The sequence below is a fragment of the Seriola lalandi genome, unplaced genomic scaffold (genome assembly GCF_002814215.2).
Source record: "Seriola lalandi dorsalis isolate HSWRI2012SDOR001 ecotype SW California unplaced genomic scaffold, Sedor1 jcf7180002054929, whole genome shotgun sequence".
NCBI lineage: Eukaryota > Metazoa > Chordata > Actinopteri > Carangiformes > Carangidae > Seriola > Seriola lalandi.
The window spans coordinates 495552-513397 of NW_019525481.1; the positions used below are offsets into that span (position 1 = coordinate 495552).

Genomic DNA, 17846 nt, shown 5'->3' on the forward strand with positions numbered 1-17846 from the left:
GGACCTAAATGAAAATGAGATGATCTCATTTCACAGGCTTTATAGGAAATAACAGCAGCTACAGAAACATCAGAATTTTCACTTTTTCTAGAGGGTTAAAAAAATACTGTTTGTGTAAGAACATTAACGTATTGATAATTAAGTTGTCTTACCTTCATAAGAACAGACTCGCTGAGCTTTTCTCTGTTGACAATCTTTATGGCGACTTTCTGACACGTGACACAGTGGACGCCCAGCTTCACGAGACCTGAAACACAAACGTTATTATTAAATCCACTAGAAGTTGTTTCTTCGAACGGAACAAACAAAAAAAAATCTCAATTTCACAGAGGAGATCATAAGAAGGGGGAGGAATGAAAAGAAGAATCCATGCATCTGGATTAATGACGTTATGCTCAAGGCTACCCATCATCCTCTGGGGCACCAGTCACTGCTGGAATCTGCTGCCTTCAAATGACTCCACACACTCCACTGAGCCCGATGATTGTAGATAAACCGACTCCAGGCTTTCAAAGGTAAAATGGACGAGAGAAACGAGGCTGCGGATGTACTGACTGAGCATGAAGGTCCACTCTTCACCTTGGAAACAGTGGATGTGACGAAATGTGATCTCAACTCATCTTTCAACTGCAGCTCATTTCATCAGCAAATACAGCTCAGGTGGTCATGTGACCACACAAGATACAGGACGTCATCTTTTCTAGTTCCATAAAAAGGTGGTTTAGACATTAATGATTCTGTGGAGAAATATTTTGAAGGGATAAATCAACAGGGAAGAGTTGCCAAGAGTAAGAAGAGAAGGTCAATACCACTCTCAGCTACGGCCAGGAGACTGTTAGCTTAGCTTAGCTTAGCATTAAAACTGCGAGCAAGAAGAACAGGTTAGCCAGGCTCTGTCCAAATATTTTTAAAAAGACTTTCCTAAAAGAAAAATGTATATGGTTTGTTTAATCTATGAATAAACATAAATGTAAAAAAGAGTTAAGTGGTGTAATTATTTTTTGACTAGGACGACGACTTCCTGGCAGTCACCGGCCAGGCCAAGAAATATTTACAGCATCACTCCCTGCGGTATCCGTCTTCTGATCTACAGTAACACCACTGAAATGTCTTTAAAGCTCCATGTTTCTTCTTCTTCTGTGTTTTATTTGAAGTACTGATCCATAAGAAGATATAAAAACCATCTCAGTGTAGTTTTACATCTCCTCTCTCAGGCTTCTCTCTGGAGCTCTAGTAACAACAGGTCGGTGAGCCAATCAGAAGAGAGGAGGCTCTGAGCCTCTCTTCTGATTGGCTGAGTGATCCAATAGAAATATAGCAGATTTCAGGTAAAAACACTCAGAGAAACCAAATCCTGCAAGGTTTGGATGGTGGGTCCAGGTGGGCGGGGCTTGGTGACTGCTTTGTTGTGACATCACAAAGTTCCAGAAGTCCTGACGGCTGGTTTTAAGGCTCAGTTTCTGAATACAGGCTGTGTGCATTTCTCTGTGGACTGAGGCTTTGATACTTTCACAGTATTAATATAGAAGCTAGAGCTGATCTATAATCACACTACACATGGACACAGACCTTTACACTGGAGGAGCTTTAATGAAAAGACAAGACTACAGAGTCTGTTACCTCTTCATATCTCCCATCTGACGCAACATATTTGAAGTTGAAATTTCTACATTTAATTTCAATGAAATCACAATTTAATTTTTGACCAAAGTAAAGATCAGTAGGTCATTTCAATACTTGGACTGAGTTTAAGTTTTCTATAAAATGACCTGGATTCCAGATACGAAAAAAAAACCTTTGTTGATATATTCATATCACGCTTCCATGATGCATGTCGAGGCACAACATGTAATATAATATATAAACACTAAAATAAAACAATCCTCAATGAAAACACTATGATAAAAGACGTCTCCCTACGGATCTGATCATGTTAAAGGAAGCTGAATAACATATGTTGCTCATAACTCTCAGTGGCAGCTCCCAGCTGTATGTTGTTTGCAAGTTTGCAGAACATAAAACAGGCAGAAAACAATAAAATTAATTTGCATCCTGCAACTCCCAAGTCCCTTTTTCATCGTGTACGTCTGAAAGTTCACCTGACGGGACTCTTGCTCTGTAACAGAAATGTCAGAGCGCGACAGCTTCGTCTTATTACAGCCACAATGGCTCCATCCATCTCTATCAAAGCTGCGACACCAGGGACCAGAGTTTACTTTGTACTGAAGGTCTGCAGACGGCGCTGGAAATGCCACTGCGCATATGCACCTCTTCATTACCTCACGCTGCATATATATTTCACAGGAGATGAGTGTCACACTATTTGAAGGGTGATTTCCCTGCGGTGATTTCCCTCACTGAGAAACAGGCAGAGCCGTGAGCAGCGGGGGTGTTTGGGGCCAATATGAGAGTCTGGGGGCTCTTTTATGTCTCCAGTTAGAACCGAAATGGCATCATGGGCGACATTCACCGGGTCTCATTGATCCTGTTGTCAGAGCGGCTCCAGCGCGGCTACGACAGCTTACCACAACGCAGGGTCGACGAAAGGCCCCGGGAAGGCTGTTCACACATTCACCCGTACATGTTATGAGTGGTAATGAAGGGAGGGACGGATGGAGAACGGTCGGAGTCAGGAGGAAATAACAAAATGAAGCAGAGTCACAGGAATAAAGATGGTTTTTAAGGCTTAGTTGTTGCTCATCTTCTCTAAAAGATCATTTCAGTTTCTACTCTGAGCCAGAACATGCAGCAGCTAAAGAGACAGATATAACCAGAGCTCAAAGGGGAAAGGAACAATAAATGGACATTTATATGGCGCCTTTCTAGTCTATCGACCACTCGTAGCGCTTTACAATGTACGTCTCATTCACACACTGATGGCGCAGCATCAGGAGCAGTCGGGGATCGAACCAGGAGCCGTCCGATCCGACACGACTGTGAGTGATTGCGAATGTCGCTCCGTGTGTCTGCTGGATTTTCAGATTTCTGTGGAGCTTTTCTGCCAAATGGCCAAAAGATTTATCAGAGCAGCTTGAATTTTTAGACATGGTTCAATGCCTTTTATTGCTTTTTTATTAAACCAGAGTTAAATCATTTCATCTAGGCAAAGGTTTCCAGTCAAAGGTTATTTTTATTATTTCTTTTGCACTTTGACCTCAGAGAGAAACAACGTTCCTTTATCCTGGTCTGTAGACGAGTAACAATAAAACTGACTGTGTTTAAAAGACGTTTTCTTCTTCTAATATTTTCTAGTTTTACACAATAAATTAATTCAATTTCGTATTCTCCACCAAAAGTAAGGACCTTATTATAACACCATAATGTAGGGTAGTAGCTCCCCAACTGGGGATACCTGTCTGATGTCAGGTGTGTAGTTTATCTCATAAATCCTTTGCTGTACGTATGAGCACAGACAAGTTTGTGAAAATAAATATTAAGTAGGTAAAGAATCGACTCTGATTGATCCAGATGTTCCGGGTTGAATTAATTAAAATTAAATTGAAAGAAGAAAATTCTCCAAAAAGTGACTGAAGGAGCGTCAGGGTTTAATCAGCTTGGTTAAACATCTGTCGACCGGAGGAGGTTCTGTATTTATTCCAGACTTATGTGGACCAGGTGTTTCACTGCCACTGAACAAAGACATAAAAGCTACCTGCAACACAAGAGCGGCGGTTTGACCGACAGGTGAACTCTGAGCAGCAGTGAGCACAGGTGGATAAAAACTCTACAACAAACTCTTTCAGCAGGTGAATCAAACTACAGCGCGACTGAACCACTGAGCTCCATTGATTTCTCCACCCTCAGTCAGTTTGTTCGTCTGTGCTGAACCAGATCGATCGATGCTCTCCAGGACTTCTGAACCCGACAGACCGGCAGCAGGGACTCGGCCTCTGGTCCTGCTAAAACCTCCCATGATGCCTCACTCTGCGCCTTTGGGCTGAGAAAGAGAATTACTCTCAAAATCCCAATTAAGCTTCTTAAATGATTAATTCTACATTCAGCACCGAACACAAAAAAGTCATGAGATAGGAGGCCAAAAAGTCAAAGACTGCACACAACAGCTTTACAACGCAAGTCGACTTCAAATCCCAGAGTGCACTGCTGTAAGAAACAGCCAATCAGAGAGCAGCAAATTCTTTCCTCTGCTAAAACACTGGGTGTGGGGATAAATCAAACAGCTCTGGTGCAATGTTTGTTTTCCAGATATTCCCATACTTTGATTTCATGCAGTCATCTACCAACGAGGCTCATGGGTATTGTAGTATTTAGTGGCTTTTATACATACCACACTCTAATTAAGATTTCTTACAAATGAGATTGAAATATTTTTATACAATAAGCTCCAGGAAGCTCCACGTGTGAGTGACAGTAACATCATTGTTAAAGAAAGTAAAAACAAAAGCCTGAAAGAGATTTTTTTGTTCCCGCCTTATTCGAGTCCTGTGGACGTTAGGCAGCAGCTTTTGTTCTGTTGTAGTCTCGACTAATTGGAACCAACACACCAGCTGATAATTATGTCGAAGAACTGACCACAGGCGCAACAGCTCCCCAAGGAGTCTGAATGAATTAGCATAGCCAACTGCAAGGCACTAATAAGATAGCATTAACGGCTAAATAAGCACAGTGAACGAATGTAGATGCTCGCTTTCAAATTAGCAGTGAAGCGGCCGAGATCTAACTTTAATGAACTTTTGTAATTTTGCACTAAATAGGCAGAACTGTGTTCAACGCATCAGCTCGTCCATCTCCAGGGTTCAGCCTGAAAACGTCTGTTTTCTGAGGCTAATGAAGGTTTTGTCTCTGCGGCTTGTGTCCAGTAACAGTTAAATAAAGTAAAATAGTGAAATAGTTAATTAATAGTTAAAGATTCTGGTTCTACAACCTTCCCGAGATCCGTCCCTACAACACACTTGAATATAATGATAATAGAGTTTTCAGCCTTTATAATGAAGCTGAAAACTAAAATGTTCTGCTCTTGTTTCCACTGTTCTCCACCTGCTTTCAGAACAAACTTCAGGGGATAAATGTGGCCTCTGCACAGGAGCAACTTCCCTGCAAGGATCAATAATCAATAAGGTCTTTCTGATTCTGATGTGACACTAAATGCAGGACAGCTACAACAAACACTACAGATGTGGACGGTGTCCTGCAGAAATAAGGATAAAACACTTTAAAAGGGTGAAATAAGATTGTAGAAAAATACACAAACACATATATCATATGTTCACATAAAGCTGAGAGCTCATCAGTAACTTTATCAGCAGCACTTTCTCCGTTGTTCCCGCCGTCGCCTTTTTAATGACGAATATTCCAAACGTCCCAGTTTGTAAAAGACAAGAAAGGACCTGGTATCAAAGCCTCACACGGTTCTTTAAAGTTCAGGTTACGGGAAGCCCTTGGTTGCGGGTTGTTAAGCTCCTGAGGTGATAAAAGGCTTTTTGCTTCTTTATCACAGGGATAGCGAGTAGATAAACACATTCACACCTGTGGGCAGGTGAGACTCTCACTTTCAACCCAATCTGCGGATCTCGGGACTGTGGGAGGAAACACGCAGCGCAACATTCAACAGAAACAGGATTTAAAGGCAAGTAACCAAATCCTATTGGCTGTCAAAGGCTGATCCCTCTGCTGACGGGCCTGGGGGGGTTCACACAGAGGCCGAGCGACTCCCGGTGTCTGCTCCACGTTCACATTTACAGCAGGTGGACGAGGACGGTTCTTGTCCAGCAGGAGTGAAAACTGAACCTTGATATTTCAGATTCTGTTATTTCAGACAAAGGAGACAGCTGCTGTTTCATCGTTCTTTCCCGCAGCTTCTCAGGAATGACACGTCGGCTCTGTTTACTATCGACTGACGCTGAGGGGAACGGCAGGTCGAAAGTTTCCAGGAAACTAACTGAAAACTTTCTCCTGTAATGTGACAAGCGTCTGGAGAAAAACAAACAACAAAAATGTGTCAAAAAAGAAATTCCTGGAAACACTGAATGTTAGTGGTTTGAGTTTTGTCCCAGAGCAGGAGAGCTGGTACAAACTCCACCAGAGAAAGAAAGAAAGCAAAACAACGGGGGAGGGAATGCCCCACCAAATCCTCCGACTGCCCCACTTCATCCCACTATCAAAAAAATAACTGAAAGGATTTTATTTTTCCCAATAACAAGCCACATTCCAATAATCAAAGTTTATTTATATCTGATTGGTTGGTGTGGCCGTATAGGGAAGTTACTTCTCCATCATTTCACTTCGTCACTACTCTCTGGTTTAAGTTTTAGTTAATCATTTGATCTCTGAATCTGATACATCGAAATCTAATTCATAAATTAAATTTGGGTTTTGGAGATCATTTATTGTCAATCATTTGCATACACCTTCTGGATGTAGCGGTTAGCTAGTTAGCTGCATGTGTGTTATTGTTAGCTAATATGAGTTTTAAAATGCAACAAAAACTGAAAAAAATATAGTGAATTAAAGCAGATAGTTTATTTTTAATACCAATAGCTAATTAGATATAAAGGAAGTTGCCTCTTATGAGGGGTGGTTTTAAAATTAAATATATTATAGGCTTATGTTTTATTAGATTTTATGGCTTTAGTTTTAGATTACAAACGGTGCATGTTATAGTGTTATAGCTGGAGTGACCAGTCAACATCTTTTCACCCCCCCCCGTCTAGACCTGGGCCTTGCGTACAGTACAGAAGCAGTTAACGGTAATCAATGCTGACAGGTCAGCTGTTGATTGGGTGACCTTCAGCAGTCACACACTTGACCCCCCCCCCGAATGTGACAAACACTGGCATCAGTGTCAGTTTTGCTTCAGTCATCACATTCTGAGTATTTCCCCAAATCAACATCAACTCTTTGTCCAGAATTTAAGTTCAAATAAATAACTCAACATTGAGCCGACTGCACTTCACCACTGTTCGCATGATGTTCTGTTATGAAGCGATTATTGTTGTTTACAAGCATCCTGGAGTTTAACTCACGACCTCAGAGGACAAAAATATCCACATTAAAAATAAATAAATCATAATAATATTATATATTATTTATATTATTTTACACACTCTCATCAGCCCGGATCATAACTACCACATATTTATTTATTTTCAGTATTTTGACCCTTTATATCACAGTTTACATAATGCCACTGTTTTTATGGGAAAAAAGATAATTTTTTTATAAATTATTTTCCATACACTAAATACTAAAAAGAAATATGTGTCTCTAAATTTAAAAAACAAAATACATTTATTATATATTAATATTATTTTCCACTTTCACACATCAGTGCTGACCATAACTACCAAATATTTATTTATTTTAGGTATTTTGACCCTTTGTTATATCCTTATTTAACAATTCTTAAAAAAAACACAAAAAATACAATTAATATAAATTATTTTCCATAAACTAAATACTAAGGGAAATTAATTTTTTCTGGATTATCAGTCTGGTGTTAATGATTAGCAACGACATTGATTTTGATGCATTATTAGAATTCTTAAATGAGAATGTGTGTTTATGTTGTTAATAAACAAATATGCATTGATGTATTGTTTTAACTGTTTTGTGACTATCAAATATCCACATCTGAATAGCAGTTTAAATCTCTTCATATAATAATTTACGGGCTCTGAGTCTCAGTTCTGCTCTCGTCTTCTGGCTCGGTGACTTGAACAGACTGGAGCTGGTTTTATGAACAGATCTTTTTTTGTAGCAGGTTTTATTTGTGGTGTGGAAAAGGAGACAATTTAATGGTTTATCTCGTGACATATTCTCTGGTGATCTTCTGGGAAGTCTTTTATATTTAGTATAGACTAAAAGGAGCAATAAGTACAAAGAAAGGTGATGCTAGAAGAAGATGGTGTTATTTTAAACAAAATAAAAATGTAAATCTAAAATGCAAACTGCTTTAAGAGCAACACGAGTCGAGGTAAAGTGTTATCAGCTCAGGAGGCGGGACACGCCGGCAGATATCGTCTTCTCTTCGTCGGTTCAGTGTTTTGGCACAGAGAGAAATCTTTCCCATCATGCAGTGCTCTGGGGTCTTGGACCTGCCGGCCACACTCAGCCACCCACACACTCCAAGTAAAGCTGTGGGGGGGGGGGTCAAGAGACTGGTCCACCACTCCAGGCAGAGATTTCTAACAGCAGCATGTTATAGAAAGTCTCTGTTCTGTTTTACCTCCAACCTCCACACGGCAGATAATAGGCATGTTGCAGCTGCCTTTGTGTGAGTGGCTTGAAGGTAAAGGGAAGGCGAGTTGGAAGGAGACAAAAAGACGAAAGGAGAAAGGGGGAGAGAGAGAGGGAGGAAACTTCCAGCTAATTGAACTATAAATAGAAACACAATCGAGCACTGTACTTGCTGAGGCTCCATATTGTTTCTTCTCACACCCCGGCGAGGAGAGGATGAACGACAACAATAACTACAGAGGTCAGTCAGCTGAGGAAATCAGAGCATGTAAATTATTCACTTCTTCCTGTTCTTCATTCACAGATAAGCGAGTCTCCGTGTGAACCGTTGGGAGGAAACAGGGTCAGCGTCTTGAAACGTCAACAACTCTCTGACATGAGAACAAGAAGAGACGCCGCTCAAATTACAAACCCTGCGATTACTGGATGATAGATGCAGTTCATAAGCTTCCAACATATTAGGTCTCACTTCTCACAAAGACCGGTCTCAGTGCTGGAGAACGATCCGGCTGAATCATCATCTTCATCATCATCATCATTCTGCTGTAGGGGGCAAAAGAAAAAACGCTCTGGCTTGTTGTTATTTCTTTAAACTTAATCACAATCGTCTTGGGCGGCGCCGAGTCCAGGAAGCAGCAATGGTCTTGCTGTAAAGTAGTGTCGGGAGGAGGGACTTGTTTTGGTGGAACGCTTGCATATGTGGAGGTGAGTACCGTCATTAAAATGGCTACTTCCTGTAGAACGTTGGTTCCCAACCTGTGGGCTGGGTTAGGGTTAAGGTAAAGGATGTAATTGGAAATGAGTTGGAAAAGGTGCATGTCGAGTTTGCATGATCTAGCTTGGAGGTTGTTGTTGTTGTTTTCTGTAGCGAAGGGGAGACGGCAGAGTTTATACCTACAGCCTACGTCTGCAGAGTCAGACTAACGACATATAGTCAGCAGGAGATTCGTTGGATTTGAATGGATCCACTTCATGAAGCCCGACAGAGGAAAGTAAAAATAGATTTGAGAACAACTCAAATTCAAACTGATAGAAACTCCTGTGATGTTGGGGAATGTTCAGGAGATCATTAACTCGAAACTTTCAAATGGGATTTCGCGGCCGTATAAAAAAATACTTCTTGACTCGACGAAGGGCGACGGGCCAAAGAGTCAAAGCTTGAAGAAGAACTCATCACCCGGCGGCCGACCTGTGGAGCTCAGCAGGACTCTGATGGAGTTTTCTGGCTGTCTGGGAACCGTCTGCAAGCTGTCCGACAAGACTGATGAACCCGCCGCCGCTCGCATTTCAATCAGACCTGGCAGACACCAGAACTGAGCTCTGGCCTATTTACATCTCATCACAGAGACAGGGGGAAAAATCCTTTTCATTCACACCATCAACCCAAACAGAAAGACACTCAAAACTAATGTTGACACACCAGAGTCAATACATATTCATTTTCCGGCCTCATAGCAAGAAGAAAGATATCGATTAATCCTCACATCAGCCCTGTAATTGCCCACCTCTCTATCAGTCATTTGATGCCATCCTCCTTTGTTCCAACCAATCATCTGAGTCAAGAACCCCCCCGCTGCTCAGTAGCATTGATTAACTGCTGCTTCTGGTTTGCCAATGAGGCGGAGAGGCGCGCAGCCGTCCCGGCGGCGAGGCCCGGCTGACGTGTTCACTGTCACGGGCTGCCCACCGAGGCTAATCAGATCACGTAGACAGAAATGGGCCTGAACATTGATTTCATACCATGAATTAAGCATTGCACGCTGTTCAGCTGTCCCGCTCCTCGTTCCACACCAGTGAAGATGATTTACAGTTGTACATTACATACCAGGAGTAAAAAGAAAAAATATCAGCAAAATCAAAGAACAATAAATGAATGTTTGTATGAACATATTGTATATTTAAAAAATAAAATGATTTTCCATATCTGAGCTGACTAATTCTGACTCTGATAGAGGTTCTGATCTGATCTGAGGACCAATAGAAAAGCTCCCTTAACGCTACACTCAAAATTAATTAAAAGAACACCAGAATCAACTCCTCGTGGTCGTATCCCTCATCGTATCCCATCCCTGTTGATCCAGAGTCATATAACATATGAACCATTTGTGTGAAATTTTTGTCATGATTGCTGCGAAGTCTTGAGAAATGGCTAAAAAGTGTTTTGAGGTCACACTGACCTTTGACCTTTGGCCCACCAAAGTCTAATCAGTTCATCCTCGAGTCCAGGTGAACATTTGTGCCAAATTTGAAGTTCCCTCAAGGGTTTTCTGAGATTCGTTCACGAGCAGGACAACCCGAAAACAGCTCTGGCTGTCACCGGCACAGAGGCATGACAAAAGACCAGGATCGAAAGGACAGTTGGACATGAGGACACCTTAAACTTGAACCTGAATTCAGCGACTATGGCGTCGTGTTTTGTTTCCAACTGCAACGAAAAAGTTATTTTAAATTTGCTACAACTCAGATTCACAGCCGAAGTTCAGAAGTGAGACCTGGGCTGAAACACCTGAGCTGATGATGTGACTCGAACACAGACTCAGGTGCAGGGTCGGGTCTCAGACACTAAGTCATATTCAGGGATGTGCAAATAATGGGGGACATCGTTAGGGAGCTTCGTCTTCTACAATCCATCCTCTCTGATCAGCTGATCTCAGTGGACACACCTGAAAATCATCATCATCATCATCATCAACAGACACAGATGACCTGAGAGGCTCTTACCTGTTTTCACATCAGCCAGTTGAGAGAGCGAAGCAGCCGTCCAATCAGTGGAGAGCATGAGGAGAGAGGAGAGAGCAGAGAAAGAAGAGACCAGTGGTTAGCTCTCGGCACAGAAATCTACCAGGCAACAGATGACGGCGACACTCAGCTGCAGCGTCCAATCAGCTCTAGACTGTTTGTCTTTTAACTACTGTAAACTCTGAGCAGTTGGATTCGTTTCATTCTGCTCCATTGTACATCCAGTGAAACAGTGGATATCTGTGTCAAGGTTAGCCTCCCCTCCTCCAACATGTCCCTCCCCCCTCCTCACCCCCTTTTCCCTCTCTCCCCTGACAATATGAATCCCATTGAACATATTGAATATGATTTCCCTCCCTCCTTCCTTTCTCCAAATCCTGACAAAACCAGCTCCCCTTTCTCCATTAATGAGGTAATTAATAAACCCAGCTCCTCCTTTTTCTTTTTCCTTTCCTCTTCTCCCTACGTCAGCGAGGAGGAAGAGGGGGAGGAGGAGGAGGAGAAGAGGAAGGCCAAGAAAGCAGGTCAAGCCTCCAGAGAAGAGGGGGGGGGGAGTAAAAGGCTTCGTGCAGCGTTCAAGTGGAATCAGGAATGAATGGACGCCATCACTGATGAACACAACATAAAACTGTAGCAGACGGATCAATATTTGTCTAAGTGTGTTTATATAGAAGTTTAATTTACATCATCTGCCGTCAATTTACGGCTGTTTACTCTGCATCATCAATGTGTAACCGCAGAGCTGAGAGCAACATCCCACACGTCCTACTTACTGTGAAACAACCACTACACAGTGCTGCAAGATCCTCTAGAGAAGGACCAGGATGAGGAAATACTGCAATAAAAGTCCTACATTAAATTCAAATATTTGACTTAATAAACTGTAGGATCCAATGTTGTTGGAGTTTGACCCAAACTACGGAGTAAAAGTCAGAATATTTGGCCATTCGTGCATCAATTTCTTTTTTTCTTTTTTTAAATCAGTCTCTTTCACATCTCCCAACTTTATGGAAGTGCAGTAAATCACCAGAATAAAAGTCATCATGTACAAGCTGTATGCTCCACTCACTTTTCAAAGTAAAAGTACAGACTGTGGAACAGAAGGAAATCTGGTTTTGCGGATTTGTACATGTATGTTTTCACCAATGAGTTGGAAGAAATAAAGAGGAAGGGAATGAAGGTGAGAAGAAAAGGTGGATGGAGGAAGAAAAGATGAAGGTAGTAGGATGAAAGGATGAACAGTAATGGGGGAAAGAAAGAGGGGAGAAAAGGAGGGAAGGTCAAGAAGGAAAATTGTGGAAACACAACCTGTTCTCATGCTGATCAGGTGAACCTGCCCCTTTATTAGGTACACCAAGCTAAAAACTAATGAAGTCCAATAAATAAACTGTTTTAGAAAAGTGTTTATTCAACTTTATGGCCCTTTTAAAGGCTGCAGTTTGTGGTGCTAATGAAGTTTATTGTGTTATACAAGTAAAAAGGTTTCTAAGGTTTTATCCTCCACATTTACATCAATGATCTACGTGTACCCAATTCAAATCGACTCTGCAAGGCAACCAGTTACTCCAGCTGCCAGATAAATGAGGAGAAGTAAAGTATTTCCATCTGAAATGCAGTCGAGGACAATTAGAAACATTTTTTGGGGAAATCTGGATCAGTTTCATCTGTGTGTGTGCACGCAGACACATACAGGTCCAGGACATTAGCTTAGCTCAACAGCTGGAAGCAGGGGAAACTACTAGCCTAGCTCCATCAAAAGAAAGAGAGAGAGAGATGTTTGTCAAAATAAAATGCACTCACTAGCTAACCTACACCCACACACTCAACACAGCCCTCTGTGACAGGTATAATTCACTCCTATGTCACCAGGCAGCTGGATGCTAACAGCTACAACCAGCTAACAAGCTAGACAGCAAGTTGTTACCAACAACAACAACATGCTGCTCACCCACCAGCAACAGCTTCATGTTAGCAGGTAACACAGCAGCCACTCCTGCTTATATAACTAGCTTGCTAAGCTAATTAGCATGCTAACCATGTGCTAAGATAACTAGCATACTGAACCGAACAAACAGCATGTTTAAGGCAGCTAGCATCATGAGTTCTGCACTCACCTGGGACTGGCTGCCTTGTCTGCCTTGTCTGCCATGTTCTGCACTTCCTGCTTTGGGCTCCGCCCTCCTACACCCACTACAGGTAACAGATGCAGACCAGCCTCCACCTCACTGAGCACACCTTTATGGTTTCCAACGACACTCCTCTGCCTCTGTGTACCAGAGCTTTTTCCTCTCTCTTTCGACTCCACAACATTCACAAGCTGCTCTGTTTCTGATCACAACATCTGGTCTCAGATCAGTGGTTTTCCCTGAATCTATTCTCACTTTCTCATCGGACAGTGGCCACAGTGGAGCTGCAGGTGAGCTGTTTCATGTTGTGTAGGACACAGACTGTCAAATTCTGATTTTAGAGCTATAATCAATATTTTTTTCCAACAATATTCAGATAACATTCAGGACTTTTAATTCCTCCTGTTGTTAACCAGCGATCTGTTTTGATTCTCCAGATCTTGCCATGGATGTGATCTTTCAGCGTGAATCAAACAGGTGTAAGTATCTAGTGAAAACACGTATAAGATGTGATCCTGTGGCAAAGTGGCACTATAACAGTTCCTGTCATTGGCCTATCACAGTGATAGGCCTTGATGAAACAGGTTTTTTAATGTTTGTAAAGATTGTTTCATTTTAAAACATTTAAAAACATTATATATATATATATAGATATAAATATATCTATATATTTTTTAAATTACATCTTTTCACCAAAATTGTACTGTTTTGCAAATGATTTTCTGGCCCACAGGTTGGGAACCACTGGTGTAAAATTATAACATAAAAATACATGAAATAAGTCAAAGTTTAACCCTCCAGTATTTCACAAGGAAAGAAGCAAAGATTAAAAAATGCCCTAAAATAAATGTAGTTTTGTCTGTAGCAGATTTATTTTATATTTTCTTGTTTCAATTCCTACTGATGATCTTTCCAAACCTCAATCGCTGACGAGGCAGAAATATAAAGGCGTTTATTATGTAGTTGAAAAGAAGTCAATCGGCCATACATTCATTCTTCAGCTGACGGCCTATGTATCTGTCCCATTACCAATCCAGCGCCGTACGAGACTTTAGCGGTGATATCGAGCTCTGGAAAGTCTTCTCGACAGCTCAGGCCAGTTTAATGGCCGCGACTCTGCCGCGCTGCCAATGTGCCATCAAGAAGGAAATCTTGTCATGACAAGAGAACGGCAAAACTTCAGCTCTTCACTTTAATGAGTTCGGTTTTATGTAACTCACAGGATTGAGGGGGAAGCAGCAACTCACAGTAATTAACCCACAGGAGAGAGAGGGAGGGAGAGAGAGAGAGAGAGAGAGGGAGAGAGAGAAAGAGAGAGCAGGGGAAAGAACCAAATCTGAGTAGGATGAGAAGAGGAGGAAATAACTGGGAAAAGGGAGCTTCACGTCCTCGTTCAGCCACATGATGAAAGGAGAAGAAAGGAGAGGAGGAGGAGGAGGAGAGACACTTCTGACAATACAGAAAAGTGGTGTCGATGCCAAGAGGAAGAGCCAAACTCCCAAACCTATGACGCAACCCGCTCCAAACTTATTACAGTAAACCTACTTCTCTTTTGTGCCTTTACTTTGAGGATGAGTCGATTTACATCTTACACAGAGAGGAAAGTCTGTGAAGCACTTTCATCTGCTGCAGGATTCGAACCGGCAACCTTTCCAGTACAAGCCGTCGTTCTTTCTTTTATGGCTGCAGTCGCAATCAGGAGGGTGGCGACAACATCTGGCAGCTGAATCCAGATTCAGTTTCAGAGGAAGCATTCGATGCAGTTAATGGGTATTTTTCCAAGTCTGTGAGAAAAGCTGCAGATTTCCATTGATTTAACCACTGAAACAAATGGAAAACAGCTGCTGCCCAGAAAGCAGAAAAACACATTTCAAAATGTAAAAATCTAAATAAAAAAAGATTCTGCTCCAAGGCAGTGGAGGTATAAAAAGCCCAAAACACAGAGAGGAAACTTCTGTTTCTCAGTTACACCAACGCTCTCGATCCCCAGTTGCATCCTGTAAAAACTTGTCCAAAACCCTGTTTGTCTCAGTCTCTCTCTCTAAGTCATGTAATATAATAATGATAACTTATATAAGAGTAAACAGAGATGGCAGCAGAATTTGAGCTACAGCAGCGTCTATAATTTGGCTGCTCTTGATTATTTTTATATTTGAGTTATAAATGTTTTTGTGAAAAATCAAAGTCTCATTTCACCGTCACCAGTTTGCATCGTTCTAATGTGACCTGAAAACATACCAACACACAGGTTTTAGTGTCTGTGCAGTTTAGTTTACATCACAAGCTCTTTTCCAAATGTAGATCAGCGTCACTTCACAGTTGCTGGTTCCTTACATTTTGAGTATAAATACAGAAAAGAATAATGTTCCTATTCCTATTTTGAGTCATAATTTAATGGAGAACAAAGAACGATATTTCACTGTGAGATGAACCAGAGTCACATTGACAGGAAAGACAGTTTCTTGTTTATCTTACAGTTTTCAAAGTTTCTAATACAGCTGCTTATCAGACTCATCAATGTTTAAAACTGGCTCTGTGATTTCACGAGGCAGCATCTCATCAGACTGATGAACCACCGTTATATCTGGCTGCCGTGTGGTGAAGTGAACAGTTTATTCCTGCGGCCTGACAAAAAGAGAAGGAGGAACCCGGAGAAGAAGCTGGCACAGCAGACTGATGAAATCCCAAACCAACAGGTCGGACGACGTGTGTCTTTCTCAGCGTGACGCCACTTTGAATTCAACACGACTGATGAGTTGGTGATTTTCAATTTAAATCTTTCCTACCTCCCTCGGTGGCGTTCGTTAGCTGATGCGTAGCTGGTTGTTTTTTTGCATACGTTTGATTCCTCATGTTCATTTCATTTTCTTCCACTTTAATAATTCTTTAATAAATCTATCCATCCTGGTGGGGCCCACTGGTAATTATTCCCAGCAGGGTCTCTTCCAACACTACAACCACACTGAGAGTCAGTTACATTTCAATTCGCACTGGTGCTAATCCAGTACTGTGATAACACTAACAACGAAATTCATTTCTGATTTGTTTTTGCCTGAGAGACTGACCATAAACGAGATGAAGGAGTACAACTTGAGAGATATTTATGAACCGTCCGGCACTTCCTGTCAACAACGAGACGGTGGGAAAAAGTATTTTACGACACTCACAAAGGAGAAATCATGATGACGTACTGTAGTTTAGAAAAGGTGCAGGCCGATATTCAATATTATTGAAAATCGTGATATTCCCCCTACAAATGCAATATTTTTCAAAATATCAAAAAAAGCATCAAGCATCAACCTCGAGGCTGAAACATGAAGCATCAACATGAAGAACCAGCAGCTGCAGTTCCTCTAACGACCACTAGAGTCTGGCTCCAACAGTGAGTCAGTCCCCATAGACTCCCATGTTAAAATGTCCAACTTTACAGCAGAAATAAACATGTTTACAGCCTGGTACAAAAACTGTTTTGGTCTCTAGAGCTAATTTCCTCCTTCATGACACCTGTTTATATAACTCACCTGTTTATATAACTCACCCGATTACACTTTATTAAGACTTACAGGTATGGAGAATTGAGGGCGTGGCCTCTTTGAGTGACAGGTGGGTGAGCGTATGCCACCTCTTTGCCCAGGTTACATCTGTCTTTATTTACAGTCCATGTATAAAATACAATAATATAATTATGGATTATTTAAAAAACCAACAAAATAATGACATTATTTAAAAAATCCCTCCTGTGATAATATTGTGTATCGTGATATTTGGACTGGACTGTATCGAGATACTTGAAATGCAGAAAATGACACCAAATTGTTCTGTAAATTTTGTGGATATAGAAAATTAATTTGCCTGATATACATGTAAAAATATGAAAACATATATTAAGTCCAATCAAAATCACACAGCAAGTTTCTCAGTCAGAAATCTGTCTGTAAGAAAGGGGAGAACATGAACTCTTCTCTTTCACTGCATTATCTTTGAAGCTGTGAGGAAAGGAGTTGGAGAGAGACGGTTGGTTGTTGCTGAGAGGTTTAAGAAAGGTGATAAAATGTTTTTACTCTCGGGACTAAAACTCGCAGCAAACGTGTCAAACAAGTGGCTTTTACTCAGCATGTATCTCCCAGTCTAAATACAGGCACACACATTTCTTTCTGTGATATTATGGACTGAAAAAAATGAAGTAGGTATAGATAAAGTTTTCCTTCAAATGCCACAAACCACTAGAAACGCTGGAAAATACTCTTACACCCAAACACATCGCTCCTGTCATTTCAATTTCAAGTTAAATTGAGTTCTTGACCCTGCAAACATCGCCCTGGGATTTAGTATCAGATTTCTGTTTCTATTAGTGTCACAGAAGGAACAAAAAAAACAATAACCACATAACGGCAAAAAATATCACATCTGTATCACCACCAAAATTGAATCAGTTGTACTTTGACCCAAAGGCAATATGTCTGAAAAATATGAGAGAAATGCACAGAGAAAGTTTGTGAAAGAAGCTCCTCAGAGGGAGAACAGGTAACACAGGTAATACAGGGACAAAATGCCCCTTCAATCAGATCAGGGGGTAAAAAGAAAGTTGATTTCATTCACTGTACATCAGAAGTTATTAAACATAAATCCACACAGGTCACGTTGCCTCCGTTTTTTTGGAAATATTCAACCCTGCAGCAAAAACCTTCAAGTTCAGTGGCTCAAGTCGGAGCTTCATAATTAGTCTCTGACTGCTCTGTCACCTTCTCCAGAGACCCCTGTTTCCTCCTCAGCTCTGACAAACCCCCC

At 41.3% G+C, this 17846-nt stretch overlaps 1 protein-coding gene across 9 annotated transcripts in view; it reads right to left on the reverse strand.

Annotated features, from left to right (window-relative positions):
- LOC111644331 (serine/threonine-protein kinase BRSK2-like) overlaps nucleotides 1–17846 on the reverse strand; it is a 128804-nt gene that overhangs the window by 63110 nt on the left and 47848 nt on the right. For all 9 annotated transcript variants that reach the window (XM_023393173.2, XM_087170126.1, XM_087170128.1 and 6 more), the window contains exon 2: nucleotides 153–247. In XM_023393173.2, the coding sequence (XP_023248941.1) occupies nucleotides 153–247 (95 nt within the window). The remainder of the gene's footprint in view (nucleotides 1–152; nucleotides 248–17846) is intronic.